This window comes from Megachile rotundata, chromosome 3 (genome assembly GCF_050947335.1).
Source record: "Megachile rotundata isolate GNS110a chromosome 3, iyMegRotu1, whole genome shotgun sequence".
Classification (NCBI taxonomy): Eukaryota; Metazoa; Arthropoda; class Insecta; order Hymenoptera; family Megachilidae; genus Megachile; species Megachile rotundata.
The window spans coordinates 3,089,966-3,105,566 of record NC_134985.1 but is presented as its reverse complement, the minus strand read 5'-3'; the positions used below and the strand labels follow the sequence as shown (position 1 = coordinate 3,105,566).

The following is a 15,601-nucleotide window of genomic DNA, read 5'->3' as shown; positions in this document are numbered from 1 at the left end:
TATTAACGTTATACCCAACTAACTTATCTTTGATTTATTTGCGGAAAATATCTACCCTATTGTTAAGTGACGGAAAAGAATGGCACGAATTCGTCGTAACCACCTTGGTATCCCTGACAGATGTCGGACGCAAGTGCCGCTTGGTCAAAAAGATCAGCATATTTTCTGTTGTTCCGGGCCTAAGCAAATCAATGACGTGGCCAACGATCCGGGACGTAACATGACACTTTTCTTTTTTCTTGTTAACTTTATTGCATAACACTGCTTTACACACAACTACTTCTTCTGGTGTTTCTAATGATAAACACAATATACTCAGTAGTTATAGCCAAAGAATGTGTACATGCATAACTCGACATGTATTTTCAACTTTTTTTATTTCTCCGCGGTATATGTATTTCAAGTAGGATTGCTGTACTAACATTTAAATAAAGAGTTAAACGTAATGTCATTATCCGTAAAACGTAGGTACAGTAAATATTCGATATGTGCACTGTTCTCGGGTCCGAACTGGTGCAGATATCGTATAGGTCCTACATTGATTGATGTTTTGCCGAACGTAGAAAAGGACAGCGAGCGAAGTGTAACATCCCTGAAGAATTTTTAAACTTTTATTGCAGTGTCATTTCTTCAATTATCGACTGTATTTCTCCCTTACTGACCGCGACATTAGACAAATCGAGTATCATAAGAATTCAGTAAACTGTCGGTAATAAATGTATAATTCTATAAGGAAAATTCCGCAATGCTATGTGTTTACGTGCCGCGAAGCTCGCCCCGAATTTCCTGGAATTCTCGCGTAGTCTTAGAGAAGTGTAACATCCCTGGAGAAGAGTTTTCCTTTCCAACATGGCAATTTCATATTCGGAACAATTACCTACCAATAGTTTAGTTACCGACAGTATTAAACTATTACCGACATATATCAAACTTATATATTTAATTTCGACGGTCGGTAACCAATGTATTTATATTTTTAATTTTAATAATTATTTTATGTTTCTAATTTAAAAGGAGTAATATTTTTCATTAAATCAATCAAAGGCTAAGTTAATTTATTTAAAAACAAAATTAATGTATTATTTTATAGCCATTGTAATAAATGTATAGTTTTGTATGGAAAATTCTGCAATGCTATGTGTTTACGTGCCGCGAAGCTCGCCCCGAATTTCCTGGAATTCTCGCGTTGCCCTAGAGAAGGATAGCAATACATTTTACAATTCAGACATTATTAATTATTAAAAACTATTAGTTAAACAAATCAATCAATACAGATCGAGCGTACTAATATTATGTTATCCGGAAATAGAGTCAGATGTTAGTTTATTGCAATATATATTGTAAATTATAATATTATTCAATGGAATGTTCTAGAAGCATCGTACGCTTATACATTTAGCTCCGATCCGTATAGAAGTCGTGCGTAGTACATAGAAGGAGATAGAAAATGCAATTTCATTAAAACACTATTAAATTACTATTTATATATCAGAAATGCAAACCATAATGTCGAATGCGATGTTTATAATGTAATTAAATCGCTCGTTTGTACAATTAATGTCTAATTACGAATTTATACGATAATTATATATTTCGACGTTATGGGGGTTTTCCGAGAATTCGCCAGGCTGGCGAGTATAAAAGGCCGAGCGGAGCTCGCCAAAATCGCAGAACAGTTTTCGAAGTCGAGCCAGCTAGAAGTCTTCAGATAAGTATAACCTGAACAGTTTTCGCTGTGAAGAGCCGCAACGATTCTTAATACTTGACTGGTAAAGCGGGTATACGCCATTTGGATACTTGGTCGTGGGTCGTTCTAGTAGCTAGCTAACGCAGGCTCCCTATTCAAACGGTCTCGTATCTGAAACTCCGCTAGGAGAGTGCTTGTTGGATTGTGTGAATCAATAAACATTTTTAAATATTAATAAAGAATATATTTAAATGTATAAGCCATAGTCGGTAAGGCGTCAGTTGAGCTCGGAGTAATACAGACAAAAAAAAACAAAAGAATGTCCTTAGAATATATAGGTACGAGCTTGTCTCGTTGCACGAAATCAAGTATAACCAGTAGATGGCGCGATGAGTACCATTTTGGAAATCACGAATATGATAAATTCACATATTACAACAGTGCTATACTTGGCGCCAAGAAAGGCTAAGATATCGAAAGGATAGCTTTCAGCTACTCATATTTGATTTTACATCGGATTGCTAACGCGCCATCAGATTCTTGGAGCTCGCTCTGGGTCGTTTCGTAGCTAGCTAACGCAGGCTCCCCATTTGAGCGGCTTGGTCTCTGAAGCCCGTGTCTTTTGGGTGGCAGTTCAGCAATCACGATTTTATAATTAGAATCAATTGATTTGCTACCCTGTTGAACTTATACTGTTCACCCTTTTCCTGTATCGTTGGGTCGTTCTAGTAGCTAGCTAACGCAGGCTCCCCAATTAAGCGATCTGGTTTTGGCTGTCAGTGTTCGTTTTGACAAAAAGGGTCATGGACAATTAGTTGTCGAGTCAGATTAAAAGAGTAACTGTTCCGAGTAATTAATTCATTTAGATTCAAATAAATTTTGAACCTGAATTAGTAAAAGAATATTGTTCTGTCATTAGCGTAATCTCAGTAGTCGACTACACCGCGTTAGATATCACATAAAATCATTAATCTGTCTGACTTTGCGAAAGCGTATTTAGGTACACTTAAATCACACTTAGGTCGTGTTCCTCGCTGCGGTAGACTATAACGCGCTAATATTATTAATTTCATAAAAGAATAATTCATTATATAAACTACAAACGTGTCAATCAAGATAAACTTTGTAATTGCGATAGCGTTCGAAACCGAGAATCAAATCCTATAGAAAACCGAATTCAGTTAATTACATAAAAGCGAAGTTAGCTTCATCCGAAATCAGACTTAGGTACGATATAATATAAAGAATTAACTAACGAGAATCAGATTTAGTTAGATTCACAATTACCTATTACGTATTGTTTAATTTGCCAAGTTCTATTATTTCTATTATTAATATTATATAAAAATCTATTTAGTTTCTTTTGATCAAACCAGTATACTTTTCATATTTTGTTGTTATTTGTTACTTGTTATTTATCAAATTCATCATCTTCGTTATTTTATTGAATAAACCTTATTGTTGAAAGATATTGACCTGTGGATTTCACTCCTTAACCGCACACCACACGAATCCCACAATCTTTATATTTAGTTATTTTCCAAAACGAGTCGTTCAGTTGGTAAAAGCCGCTCTTTACCTTACTAGCGCTAGTAACTATCTGAATCTAGGTTCCAGAGTCGTTACAGAAGGATACCGAATGTAAACAAACGGAAACATAGTAAGGGATAATACTAATGAGTAAAACTTCTTTATTTTCCATTTTTTCGTTATCCAACTTTTACTAATAGATTCTTCATATTTTTCTGATTAAAATAAGACTAACCACTAAATAATTTAAACTATGTATAGTACATATTCGATATGTGCACCATTCTCGGGTCCGAAGTGGTGCAGATATCGGTCTTACATTTCGAGCGAAGGAGACTGAACGTAAACAGTGACCTATCGGTAGGACACTTCTAATGCAAGAATAAAACTTTTTTATTTTTGATTTTTTAAAATGAGACCAAACACGACGTACTTCGAGACATATTTACTTGTAATTTCAAATGTCACGCGTACATCGATGACTTTACTCCAACAAGATATTGCAAGTAAATATAACTCTAATTATGTCGCGTTTGGTCTCATTTTAGTCAGGAAAACGTCACAAATATGATGGAGAAAGTTGTATACAAAAATGGACGAAAAATAAATGTTGGGGGGGGGGGGGGGGGGGGGCAGAGTTAAATAAAACGTGAAGAAAATGTCTAGTATTAGATATAAAGAATAGTATATTAACTAACAGATTACATCGGATATTATTTTCGTTAACACGTGCTCACTTGAACGAGGTTACGAGGACAATGGAAGTGATAATCGTTACATACTTCCGAATAGAAAAAACACAAACAAGGTGTCGCCGCTGGACACAGGTAACCAGCGCGGCCTGTATACAAAAATTCAAATCGAATTCGCGCAAACACTTAACAATCCCCTACTTTTGCGCGATCTATGCCTATATTTCTGGTACAACGGATATGAGCTAAAGATTTTAGTCCTTTTGTTAGAATATCTGCTGGATTTTCCTCTGTTGCAATATAGTTGATCTTTATCAATCCTTCTTCGACTTTTTCCCTCACGATATGATAGGCGATGTCTATATGCTTGGTCCTTGCCTTTTCCACTCTGTTCTTCGAATAGTCTATAGCAGCTCGGTTGTCGGAGTAGATCTCAATACCTTCTGAAATTATAAATTCTGATAATTGCAATTCGTCTAGCAGCATGCTTACCCAGATTGCCTCTTTAACACCTCGAGACAACGATACGTATTCTGCTTCCATCGTCGAAGTCGCTATGCATTTCTGCTTTGAAGAATACCATTGTACAGTATTATTTCCTATTTTCATAGCCATCCCTGAGTAGGAATGTCTGTCGTCGACGTCTCCTGCCCAGTCTGCGTCACAATATATTTTAATTGCAGTTTCCTTGTTCGCTGTGTATGCCAATCTATAATTCTTTGTTTTTCGTAAATAGCGTAACACATGTTTCGCTTGATGCCAATGTGCTTTTCCTGGATTGCTGTTGAACTGTGATAATTTTGTTACAGCATATATCAAATCAGGTCTTGTGTGTAGAGCCAAGTGCATCAGCGAGCCAATCAAACTTCTATACGGCATTCCTGACATTTCCTTTTTCTCCTCCTCACTTTTGGGACTGTCTTGTATTGAGACCCTTAGTCCTGGGTCCAGTGGAGTCGCTGCCCCACGGCATTCCGTCATGTTATATTGTCTTAAAACGCTCTCCACATATGCCTCTTGAGACAAATATATTCCTCCATCTTCGTCATGATCCACTTTTACTCCTAAGGCATAATTTATTTCGCCCAGGTCCTTTGCTTCGTAGGTTTGACAGATACGCTTAACTAAAACTGTGATTGGAGACAGATCTCTAGAAAAAATAAAAATATCATCTACATATATTATTACAACTGTTAAAAAACCATGGATGTATATACAACTAGAAGACTTCAATCGCTTATAATCTTGTTTTATTAAGAACTCATCTAATTCCTTGTTCCAATTCCTGCCAGACTGTTTAAGTCCATAGATTGGTTTAAGAAGTTTGGCTACTTTTCCTTCTTCGCACTCGTACAGTGGAGGTAACTTCATATATATTTCTTCTTCCAATTGTCCGTAAAGATAGGCGCATTTTATATCTAAGTGTCTTGTATGCCATTGGAAATCTACCGTTATCGCTAACATTAATCTAATTATCGAGAAACTAGCCACTGGAGAGAATGTTTCTTCATAGTCCATTCCTTTCTTTTGAGAAAATCCTTGGGCAACCAGTCTTGCTTTATATCTTGACACTTCTCCGTTTGCATCCCTTTTTAGCTTAAACACCCATTTACAGCCTATACATTTTCTTCCTTCAGGTAGTTCAGTAACTTCCCACGTATTCCTTTCTGATAAACTATTTAATTCTTCCTTGATTGCATTTTTCCATTTACTCGCCTGCGGCGATGCTAGTGCCTCTTCAACGCATTGCGGTTCTATAATCTCTACATAATTTGCTTCTATGTCGCTTCCCAATGTCGAGCTATTATCATCATTATAATTTAATACTTGCCCTTTTGGCTTTCCCTTGCATCCATACGGATTTCGAACAACCTTCTTTCGTCTACCAGATCTTGAAGCTGACTGCGATTTTGATGCCCCTACTATCTCGTTATCTGATTCATTTTGTGATTCTTTTCTTGGACGCATCTTTTGATGGGCAACTTCTTCCTCACATGGCGCGCTTGCTTCGAATTCACCTAAAGTATCGACTTCTGACTCATCATCTGACCATCTCGCATATCTCCAGGTTTCACCCTTTCTTTCGTGAATCCAATCATAACCTATTTTATCCTCTGCGAATTTTACATGTTTCGTAATCATAATATCATCGGTTTTGGGACACCATAAACGATAGCCTTTCGTTTGAGTCGCGTATCCAACAAATACGCATTCTACTGCTCGGTCATCTAGCTTCTTTCTTCGTTGCTCGGGTAAACGAGCATAAGCTAGGCATCCATATGGTTTTAGGTGTCGAACGCTTGGTTTGCAATCAGTCCATATGGCCAGTGGTACTTCATCATTGATAGCAGAATGGCAAACATGATTCTTAATGTAAGCTGCAGTCGTTACAGCCTCTGCCCAAAATCTTTGCGGCAGGTGAGCTGATTTGAGCATTGCTCTCGTCAGGTCAAGAAGTGAACGATTAATTCTTTCTGCCACTCCATTCATCTGTGGGGTATCTACATTTGATTTTTCATGTTTGATTCCCAACGTCTTGAAATACGTGTCTAACTCCTTATTGCAAAATTCCAGACCATTGTCTGTGCGGAATCTTTTTATCTTTTTACCTTTTTCGCGCTCAACTCTGGTAATATATTCCTTAATGCAATTCTTTGCTTCGTCCTTGGATTTCATGCATATAACTTTAGTGTGTCTGGAAAAATCGTCTGTGAATGTTATAAAGTATTTATTACCGCCAATCGAATCGGTTGGCATAGGGCCGCATACATCGCTATGAATTAATTCACACGTTCCCTTTGTCTGCTTAAAGGTTAATTTTCTACTGGCAACTCTTGTTGCTTTACTCATATTACATGCGTTGCAGGTATAATTGTTCGTTCTTGTATTTTCTAACCCAGTTACGCGATTCGTATCCATTAATTTTTTAATGATATCGTTACTTACGTGACAGAAGCGTTTGTGCCATATTTGTTGATTCATTTCTATGTTCGTTGCATGCGATTCCATTCGTAAATTTACATTTGTACTCACTTCGGCTCTGACTATGTATAGATCGTCCTTTCTATACGCTATACCAATGATTTCGTTGGTTCTGGTATTTCTTATTCTTATAATGCCATTTTTTATCAGCAGCTCCTTTCCTTTTTGCTCGATCTGAGACACTGACATGAGGTTTCTTCGTACATTTGGCACATAGTACACATTGTACTATACAACGGTCTTCCGCCTGTTACCTATAATCATATTTACAATTATATCTCCTATACCTTGCGCTTTTAGAATTGTACTTCCTCCTTTTTCAGGATCCGCTGCGGTGTTTACTACTTCGCTGTCGATGGATCTAAACCTTGTGAACCAATCGCGTCTTTTACATACGTGGTGCGTACACCCGCTGTCTAAAAGCCATGAATCATTTAAATCTACGTTGTTTAAACTTACGAGAAACGCATCATAATTTTTCAGGAGCCTTGTTTCGGGACCTCTTTTACTTCTATTTACTCTCATACGGCAATCCTTCGCCATGTGCCCGATTTTGTTGCAATTGTAGCATTTTCGTGGTTGCCTAGCGTCGTCATTCGGTGTCTTGAACCCTTTTCTCTCAACTTTCTTATTCGCGTACAGAGCTTCTTTGGGATGTTCCGTGGTTTTATCCACCCTAGACATCCTCCTTTCATATTCCTCTAATAGGACACGTTTAACCTCTGCTGAAGTGAATTTCTCATCTGAAAAATTAGCTAAAGCCATATTTAAATTTTCGTAACTGTCGGGGAGCCCCGCTAGCATTGTATACGCAATGTCCTCGTCTTTGACCTCTGATCCAGCTTCTCTTAGGTTTCTTGCATTTATTTTAACTCTAGATACGTAAGCGGACATACTTTCATCGTCTTTCATCTTTAAGTGATAAAATTCCTTTTTTAATTGCATAATGCGGACTCTAGACTTAGGCTGGTGTATTCCTTTTAATGTTTCCCATGCCTCAAACGCGCTTGTACAATCTTCTATATGAACTTGTTGTTCTGCTTCGATATGTATGTTTCACGGTACATATTAAAAATCGAGTTTCGTACAGTATATTTGAAACCTTTAGATTTATGACTTTGTTTTCACGAAGGCAGCTAGCAACTTGTACCCGGGATTAACATTTGGCCTGCACGTTGCTAGCGCGTTCATGGCATGCAAGTATCAGAGCTGTTTTTGAGAGTCTTTTTGTAGTTTTTAGATTTACGATTTCTATGTTCAAGTTCTCTCGACGGTCTCAACAGCTAATTGCCAATGCCATAAACGTGAATTTCCTGAGGGTCCGAGGACAGGGCCTAAGGAGACATAAAACAGGTCCCCTTGTTGACAACCCAACGGAAATTCTGTCTTACGTCCGTTTTCTCTTCACACCCCCACAAGGCCCACCGTACTCCGCACGGACCGCGCTCAGAGCGCACGGGGTAGGGTGGTGTCCTTTTTTAAGCAATCCTATTGGCAAACTCTAAATCCAATCAAAACAGTTTTCCCATTTCTCTATTTTTCTTTTAGTTTTCCTTCTCCGAAACAAGTACTGTAAGGGCAGTCTCAGAAAAATTACCGAACGATAAAGACCTTGCTTTAAAAAAAATCTTTTACGTACGAAAACGTTGTAATTTCCCATAGCAAGACAGTTTAACATCCGTTCATAAGACGGAACATAGTAATCGTAGGAAAACTTCATATTTTCTTTCAAACACAAACACTTTACACTTGTAATAATAACTCTGAAATTGGTTAAGTTTTCGTTTTCCATAAAATTAAATAGTTTATTTGGTGTTACTTTAAAATCAATTTGAGTTCTTTACTATCTACTCAACACCCAATATTATCCTTACCTCGATAAAACGACGTAAGGGCGTACGCGACCACATTGCTGTAACATTCAGGCAAGGATTTACAACCCCTGTCGACTTCGATTCAATCAATCGGTTAGTCACAGTGTGCCGCGTATTTCGCAAAAATCATTTGGTCCTTCGAGCCGGATTTGAACAGTGACATTTAAACTTTCAAACCGTGGTGTAACAGTGTATAGTGATCAAGTTCTGTATAAACTTTAAGATTTTGTCGTGAGTGAATCGGCTCTGTATTGAAGAACATTGGAAGACGTGAACTGTCTGTCACATCATCGGCAGCCAGACCCCAGGTTCATCATCTATTCGGATTCAACACTACATCCAAGGGAATTCGAAGCAGCCATTGAGACAGAGACTGGTCCAGTAGCTGTCTACGTCCCGCCACTACGCAACACGTTCAACCCAGCAATATCCGGATAGAACGTGTCAACCGACTTCAATCATCGTGAATCATCGCATCGCAAAGGTAGGCTCGTCATTTTATAGCCAATTCCGTCATACGTAATAGTTATCCCATTCCAAAAATGCCGAAAGAACCATCCGTCGCCCAATCCGCCTCTCAGGGTATTAACGTTAGTTCCCTGCGTCGTAAACGCGGGAATATCGTAGGACATATTACTACGCTTGAAAAAGTCATTGAAGGTATGCGAGCTTCGGAAAAACGTGATTTAGGCCTTCTACGCACGCACGTTCAGGGTATGCACGAGATTTGGGAGCGTTTCGATGCCGTGCAATTCGAGTTGGAAGAACTTGACGAAACAGAGGCACCGCGTCGTTTTGAAATACACGGGAAATATATAACCGCCATCGCGCAAGCCAACGCGTTAATCGAAGGTGAACGGTCAAACATAACTTCACGTCGCGACACCTCCGATTCCGTACACACCGTAACGGCTCCGATGGCAATTAAGCTACCAGAAATGCGTCTGCCGACGTTCGACGGCAGTATTGAGAATTGGACGTCATATTTCGATAGCTTCACATCCATGATAGACCAGAACCCCGATTTAACACCAGTCCAAAAATTACAATACTTAAGATCTACGCTAACCGGAAGGGCTGCCGCGTCTATTCAATGTCTGAGTACCACAGATGCGAACTACATTGACGCCATTGAATTATTGAAGGAAAAATATGACTGCCGACGAAAGATATTAATCAAACACTGCGACGCGATATTATCATTTCCTCGATTATCGCGAGATTCGCCGGAATCTTTGGGTGAACTCGTAGACACCATCCGGCAAAATCTGCGGTCACTGAAAAATCTACGCGTCGACCTTACATCGTGGGATAGCATTCTCATCACTATCATTCTGTCTAAGATAAGCACTGACACTGCGTGGCATTGGGAGTTATCCCTAAAAGACAAAGAAATGCCGTCATATAAAAATCTTATAGATTTCTTAGAAAAGCGAGCAAGTTGCGCGCCGACGAATCAACACAAACCCGTTGTGTCCATTCAGAATCTCCGTACGACACCTATGAAACCGTCGTCATACAAATACCCCACAAAACCTCACGCTTTCGTAACAACGACAACATTCGATAATTCTCAAACTCGTGATCGCCTCAACCCGACGACTGCACCTTCAACTTCTTTATCAAACGGGACAATTTACACGACAGCAACAGTACCCGCGAACTGTCCAGTCTGTAATGGACCTCACGGAATTTGGCGCTGCGAAAAATTCCATTCATCTTCAATAGACGCCAGAATAGCCACGGTACGGGAGGCAGCTTTGTGCCCCAATTGCCTAAGAAGCGAACATAACCCAGAAATCTGTAGAAAGGGATCGTGTCGCATATGTAGACAACCCCATCACACTTTATTGCATCAACCAAGACGGTTACCAGATCAAGAAAACTTGACATTACCTAAATCAACAAAGCACGTAATAACATCAGACGCGCAGGTAGAAGACCAATGACGACAGCTACCTGGGAGTACAAAGGGGAAGGGCCGAGCACATTCATTCATAGTCGATACCATAAACAATGACCTACTCGTTACAGCACAAATTGATATCCAAAATAAACATCAACAACTAATAAAATGTCGGGCGTTAATCGACACAGGTTCTACCACAAATTTTATCACAGAAAATCTCGCGAAACGGCTTGACCTTCCAAAACAGGAATGTCATATCCCCATAGGTGCTCTGAATTCAATGTCTATTGTCGCGAAACACACAATCGCGGCCACCATGCACTCCAGAGTCAGTACATTCCAGCGGACTTTGACGTTCTTAACTATCTCGAAAATAGCAGAGCGAGTGCCTGAACAACAGGTTGACACTACAAACATAAAAATTCCAAGAAACATAACTTTAGCGGACCCAGATTTTCATCGACCAGGACCGATAGACGTTTTACTCGGTTCCGGTGCAGCATTATCCTTACTCAGCATAGGACAGATAAATCTTTCTCCCCCTCACGGTCCCGACTTGTATATACAGAAAACAAGACTTGGATGGGTAATAGGGGGAAGTCCACCCACATCATCGCAGGGACGTTGCCTAAATTATCATTCGAACAAGACACTCCAATCATCCCTAACACGTTTCTGGGAAATAGAAGAAGGACCACAAGTCCAAATTCTTTCCAAAGCAAATGAATATTGTGAATTTCATTTTATGCAACATGTCTCCAGAAGAGCTGACGGCCGATACGTTGTAGCATTACCCTTTAACGATAAGGTAACGCAGTTAGGGGAATCTAGATCTCGTGCGTTGAAGAGACTAGAATCACTAGAACGAAAACTACAACGTGACGCAGCTCTCAAGAAAGATTATCACGCAGTCATCGAAGAATATTTACATCTAGGTCACATGGTCAAGGTCCCATTAGAGCAGCTTACGTCAGGTGGATATTACTTGCCACACCATGGCGTGATGAAGATCACAAGCGAGACGACGAAATTGCGCGTGGTTTTCGACGGGTCAGCTACTACAAGCACCGGAATTTCTTTGAATGACGCGTTACATATTGGGCCACGGGTACAAGATGATTTGCTGGACATACTTTTACGTTTCCGGATTCACGAGTACGTTATCACCGGTGATATAGAAAAAATGTACCGGCAATTCATTGTTCGTGACGAAGATAAGAAATATCAACGTATTCTCTGGAGAGATTCGGACGATAAGGTTCATACATATGAACTGCAGACAGTCACATTTGGCTTATCTGCCGCTCCGTATCTGGCGATGCGCTGCCTTGTTCAATTAGCGCATGATGAAGGGCACAAATTTCCTGCAGCCGCAAAAATTCTTCTACGAGACTTCTACGTTGATGACCTACTAACAGGAGCATCTACAGAAGAGGAAGCCATTTTGATCCGAGAAGAATTAAGGCAACTTTTGAATCTCGCGGGGCTGAATATACGTCAATGGGCAGCCAATCGGGAAACACTTCTACAGGGATTGCATGAAGAGTCCATTAATAAAAAGTTACACCTGGGAGAGTCAACCACGTTAAAAACGTTAGGAATAATGTGGGACTCATCAAATGATTCCATTTCTTACCAGGTGAAGGTTGACTTCGGCGCCCCACGTGTCACGAAAAGACTTATCACCTCCGAAATCGCTAAAATATATGACCCGTTAGGTCTCCTTGGACCAGTCATAATAGTGGCGAAGATGCTGCTGCAACGTATCTGGACCATTAAGGTGGGTTGGGATGAATCCTTACCGATGGACATCCATACCGAATGGCACCAGTTTTACCAGCAGTTGTCATTACTGAATAACGTAGTTTTTCATAGAAAAGTACTCGCCAATGCATCATCAAGAATCGAGTTGCACGGATTCTGCGATGCCAACGAGAAAGCATATGGAGCTTGCCTCTACATTCGTTCAATGGACGAGAGCGGCGAAATATGCACTGAACTATTGTTGGCAAAATCAAAGGTTGCACCGTTAAAAACACAAACTCTTCCGCGTCTTGAGTTGTGTGGTGCCTTGCTGTTGACAGCATTAATAATCACAGCAAGAAGGGCCTTACAGGTGGAAATTGATCGCACCGTTCTCTGGACCGATTCAACTATCGTGCTGCATTGGTTAAAAACATCTCCACATACCCTCAAGACCTTTGTAGCAAATCGAGTGTCAGAGATACAAACAAAAACAGATATTGCAGAATGGCGACACATACCAACACAGGATAACCCCGCAGACTTGATTTCACGAGGCCAACACCCCGAAGAATTTCTACAGCCTTCTATCTGGCAACACGGTCCAGAATGGCTTCGACAAGAAGAATCTGTATGGCCAATTCAGAATATACCATTTCACGAGGAGATCCCAGAACAAAAGACAGTAACTTGTCTCTCTACCACAGCCATGGACATCAACATACTCAATAGATTTTCATCGTGGGAAAGGATGAAACGAGTTATCGCTCGTTGCCTGCGATGGCGCAAGTCGAATACCGAATCAGGACATATTACCGCTACGGAACTCAAGGAAGCCCATGACAAAATCATCAGACTTTTACAGCAGACACATTTCGCGAAAGAATTAAGAGTCCTGTCAAGCAATAATCCCAACGTTGGAGGGAAGCTACAACGGTTAACCCCATTTATTGACAAAACCGGAATACTAAGAGTTGGAGGAAGGCTCAAACATTCGATGATGCCGTTCCCTCAGCGTCACCCCATCATTTTACCAAAATCACACATAACCCGGTTAATAATTACGGCAGAACATCGGGCTCATTTACACGCAGGTGTTCAAAACACCTTATATGCCATCAGGCGCCGTTATTGGCCCATTGATGGGCGAAACCAGGTATGGAAAACGTTGAGGAACATAGCATCAAATAATATTCTTATTACATTTTTTTATAGCGTTTTTATAGCGAAGGGTAATTTTTTATTTTACACGACGAGTATACACGTCAAACGCACTGCAGAAGAGATTTGTCCGACGTGTATACACGTCGAACGCATTCCACTAGTTCAACCAGTAAATATAGTCCAAATTATGTCGTGTTTGGTCTTTTGCTAATGAGAAAAATGTAAAGAATCTATTGGTAAAAATTGGTGTATCGTCGAAATCTTTCCAACATGGAGAAATTTCGTGTTTCAAAGAATAGATGAATTCGACTGAGGAAGAGTGTAGCGTCCCTGGTACTAGACTCAGGTATTTTACAGCGCTTATGAAGCAAAGAGCGGCTTTTGCTTATTAAGCGACTCGTTTTTACTATAACTAATTCTAAAAGAATGTGGGATCGTGGTGGCGTGTGGTTAAAGAGTGAAATCTACAGGTTAATACCTTTCATTAATTAGGTTTATTCAAATAATGATGAGAAAAAGAGTTATAATTAACAATTACTTTAGTAAATATAAAAATGTATATGTGACTGAATTCTATAAGCAAATTGGAGTATAATAGACTTGTTGTTGACGCAAATCGCAGAACGGTAGCTAACTACTTCAATTACGCGGTTTTAATAATAATAATATGCGCAACGCGAGAAAATAACGCAATTTATAATGCAATTTAATAATGCAAGAAAATAACGCAATTTACAATGGATCTAGATCCTAACAAAACTGACAGAACAATATTTGGTTAATTACAAAACTCTAAATTTTGTATTAAACGTGGAACAGTTACTCCTTATTTGACTCTAAACTAATTAGTTCATGGCCCTTTTTGTCAGAGCACAAATCGACACCCAAAACCTGATCGCTTAATTGGGGAGCCTGCGTTAGCTGGCTACTAGAACTACCCAACGATGCAAGAATCAAGTGACCGACGTGTGACTAACAGGGTTGCAAATAAAATGACTCGACTTTAATTATTTATTGAAATTACTGAAACGCCACCCAAAAGACACGGGCTTCAGAGACCAAGCCGCTCAATGATGGGGAGCCTGCGTTAGCTGGCTACTAAACTACCCAGAGCGAACTCCGAGAATCTGACGGCGAGTTAGTAACTCAGAAAAATGAGAAATATGTGTGAGTGACTGGCGAGCTCTCGTTGATGTCTTAGTTTCTTCTGGGGCTGAGCATAGCACTCTCCTTACGGAGTTTCAGATACAAGACCGTTTGAACGGGGAGCCTGCGTTAGCTGGCTACTAGAAGTACCCAACGATCGAGTATCCAAATGGCTGATACCCGCTGTCCAGTCAAAATTAAGAATCTTGTAGGCTCTTACCAGTTAAAACTGCTCCAGTTAGTCGCTTCCTAAGAGGTCCGGCACGTAGTACTTCCAAGATTGTTCTGCCCTCGCAGCCGCTGCTGCACGCCCTTTTATACCCAGAGAATCATGGATTTTTCCCGCTCAAAAAGTAGTTATTATTTTATTACGTTTTATTTAGTAGCAAATATATATTAGTTTGATTAATAAAAATACGCTTTGATTTATTATTAATTAGTTTTTCACAAGTTTTCCCGTTAAATCGTATTTTTAATAATTATTAGATACGCAAATTATAAGTGTTTTAATAGAAGAAATAATTAATCGCAAACAATACATAAAATAATAGCTAAAAATATAACGCAATTTATAATGAGTGAATAATTAATAATATATATAATATAAACATTTAAATAATAATTTATAATAACTGTGTTTCGAAGTATATCTTCTGTCTCTTTCTAACTAACGCGCGCGCCATCGATCGGTGATCTATTCTAAACAATGTTGCACGCGTGAGCTACCCCAATCCCATTACCATGCGAATTTTTATGGCGCGGTCGATAATTTGCGGTCGGTAATACAATAGAAAAAGATATTAGAATTAGAATGCTTCTCTGTTTATCGGCTGGATGATGTACCCGGGGACGTTACAAGAGGGTAAATAAAAAT

At 39.6% G+C, this 15,601-nt stretch overlaps 2 protein-coding genes across 2 annotated transcripts; both read left to right on the top strand.

Annotated features, from left to right (window-relative positions):
- Nucleotides 1-9,307: 9,307 nt before the first annotated feature.
- LOC143264088 (uncharacterized) lies at nt 9,308-10,714 on the top strand. Its single transcript, XM_076529583.1, has one exon. The coding sequence runs from the start codon at nt 9,308-9,310 to the stop codon at nt 10,712-10,714; it is 1,407 nt and encodes a 468-aa protein (XP_076385698.1).
- A 276-nt stretch (nt 10,715-10,990) lies between these two features.
- On the top strand, nt 10,991-13,653 carry LOC105664034 (uncharacterized). The gene is made up of 2 exons (XM_012296757.1): nt 10,991-13,573; nt 13,633-13,653. The coding sequence occupies exons 1-2, from the start codon at nt 10,991-10,993 to the stop codon at nt 13,651-13,653; spliced, it is 2,604 nt and encodes an 867-aa protein (XP_012152147.1).
- The last annotated feature ends 1,948 nt before the right edge of the window (nt 13,654-15,601 follow it).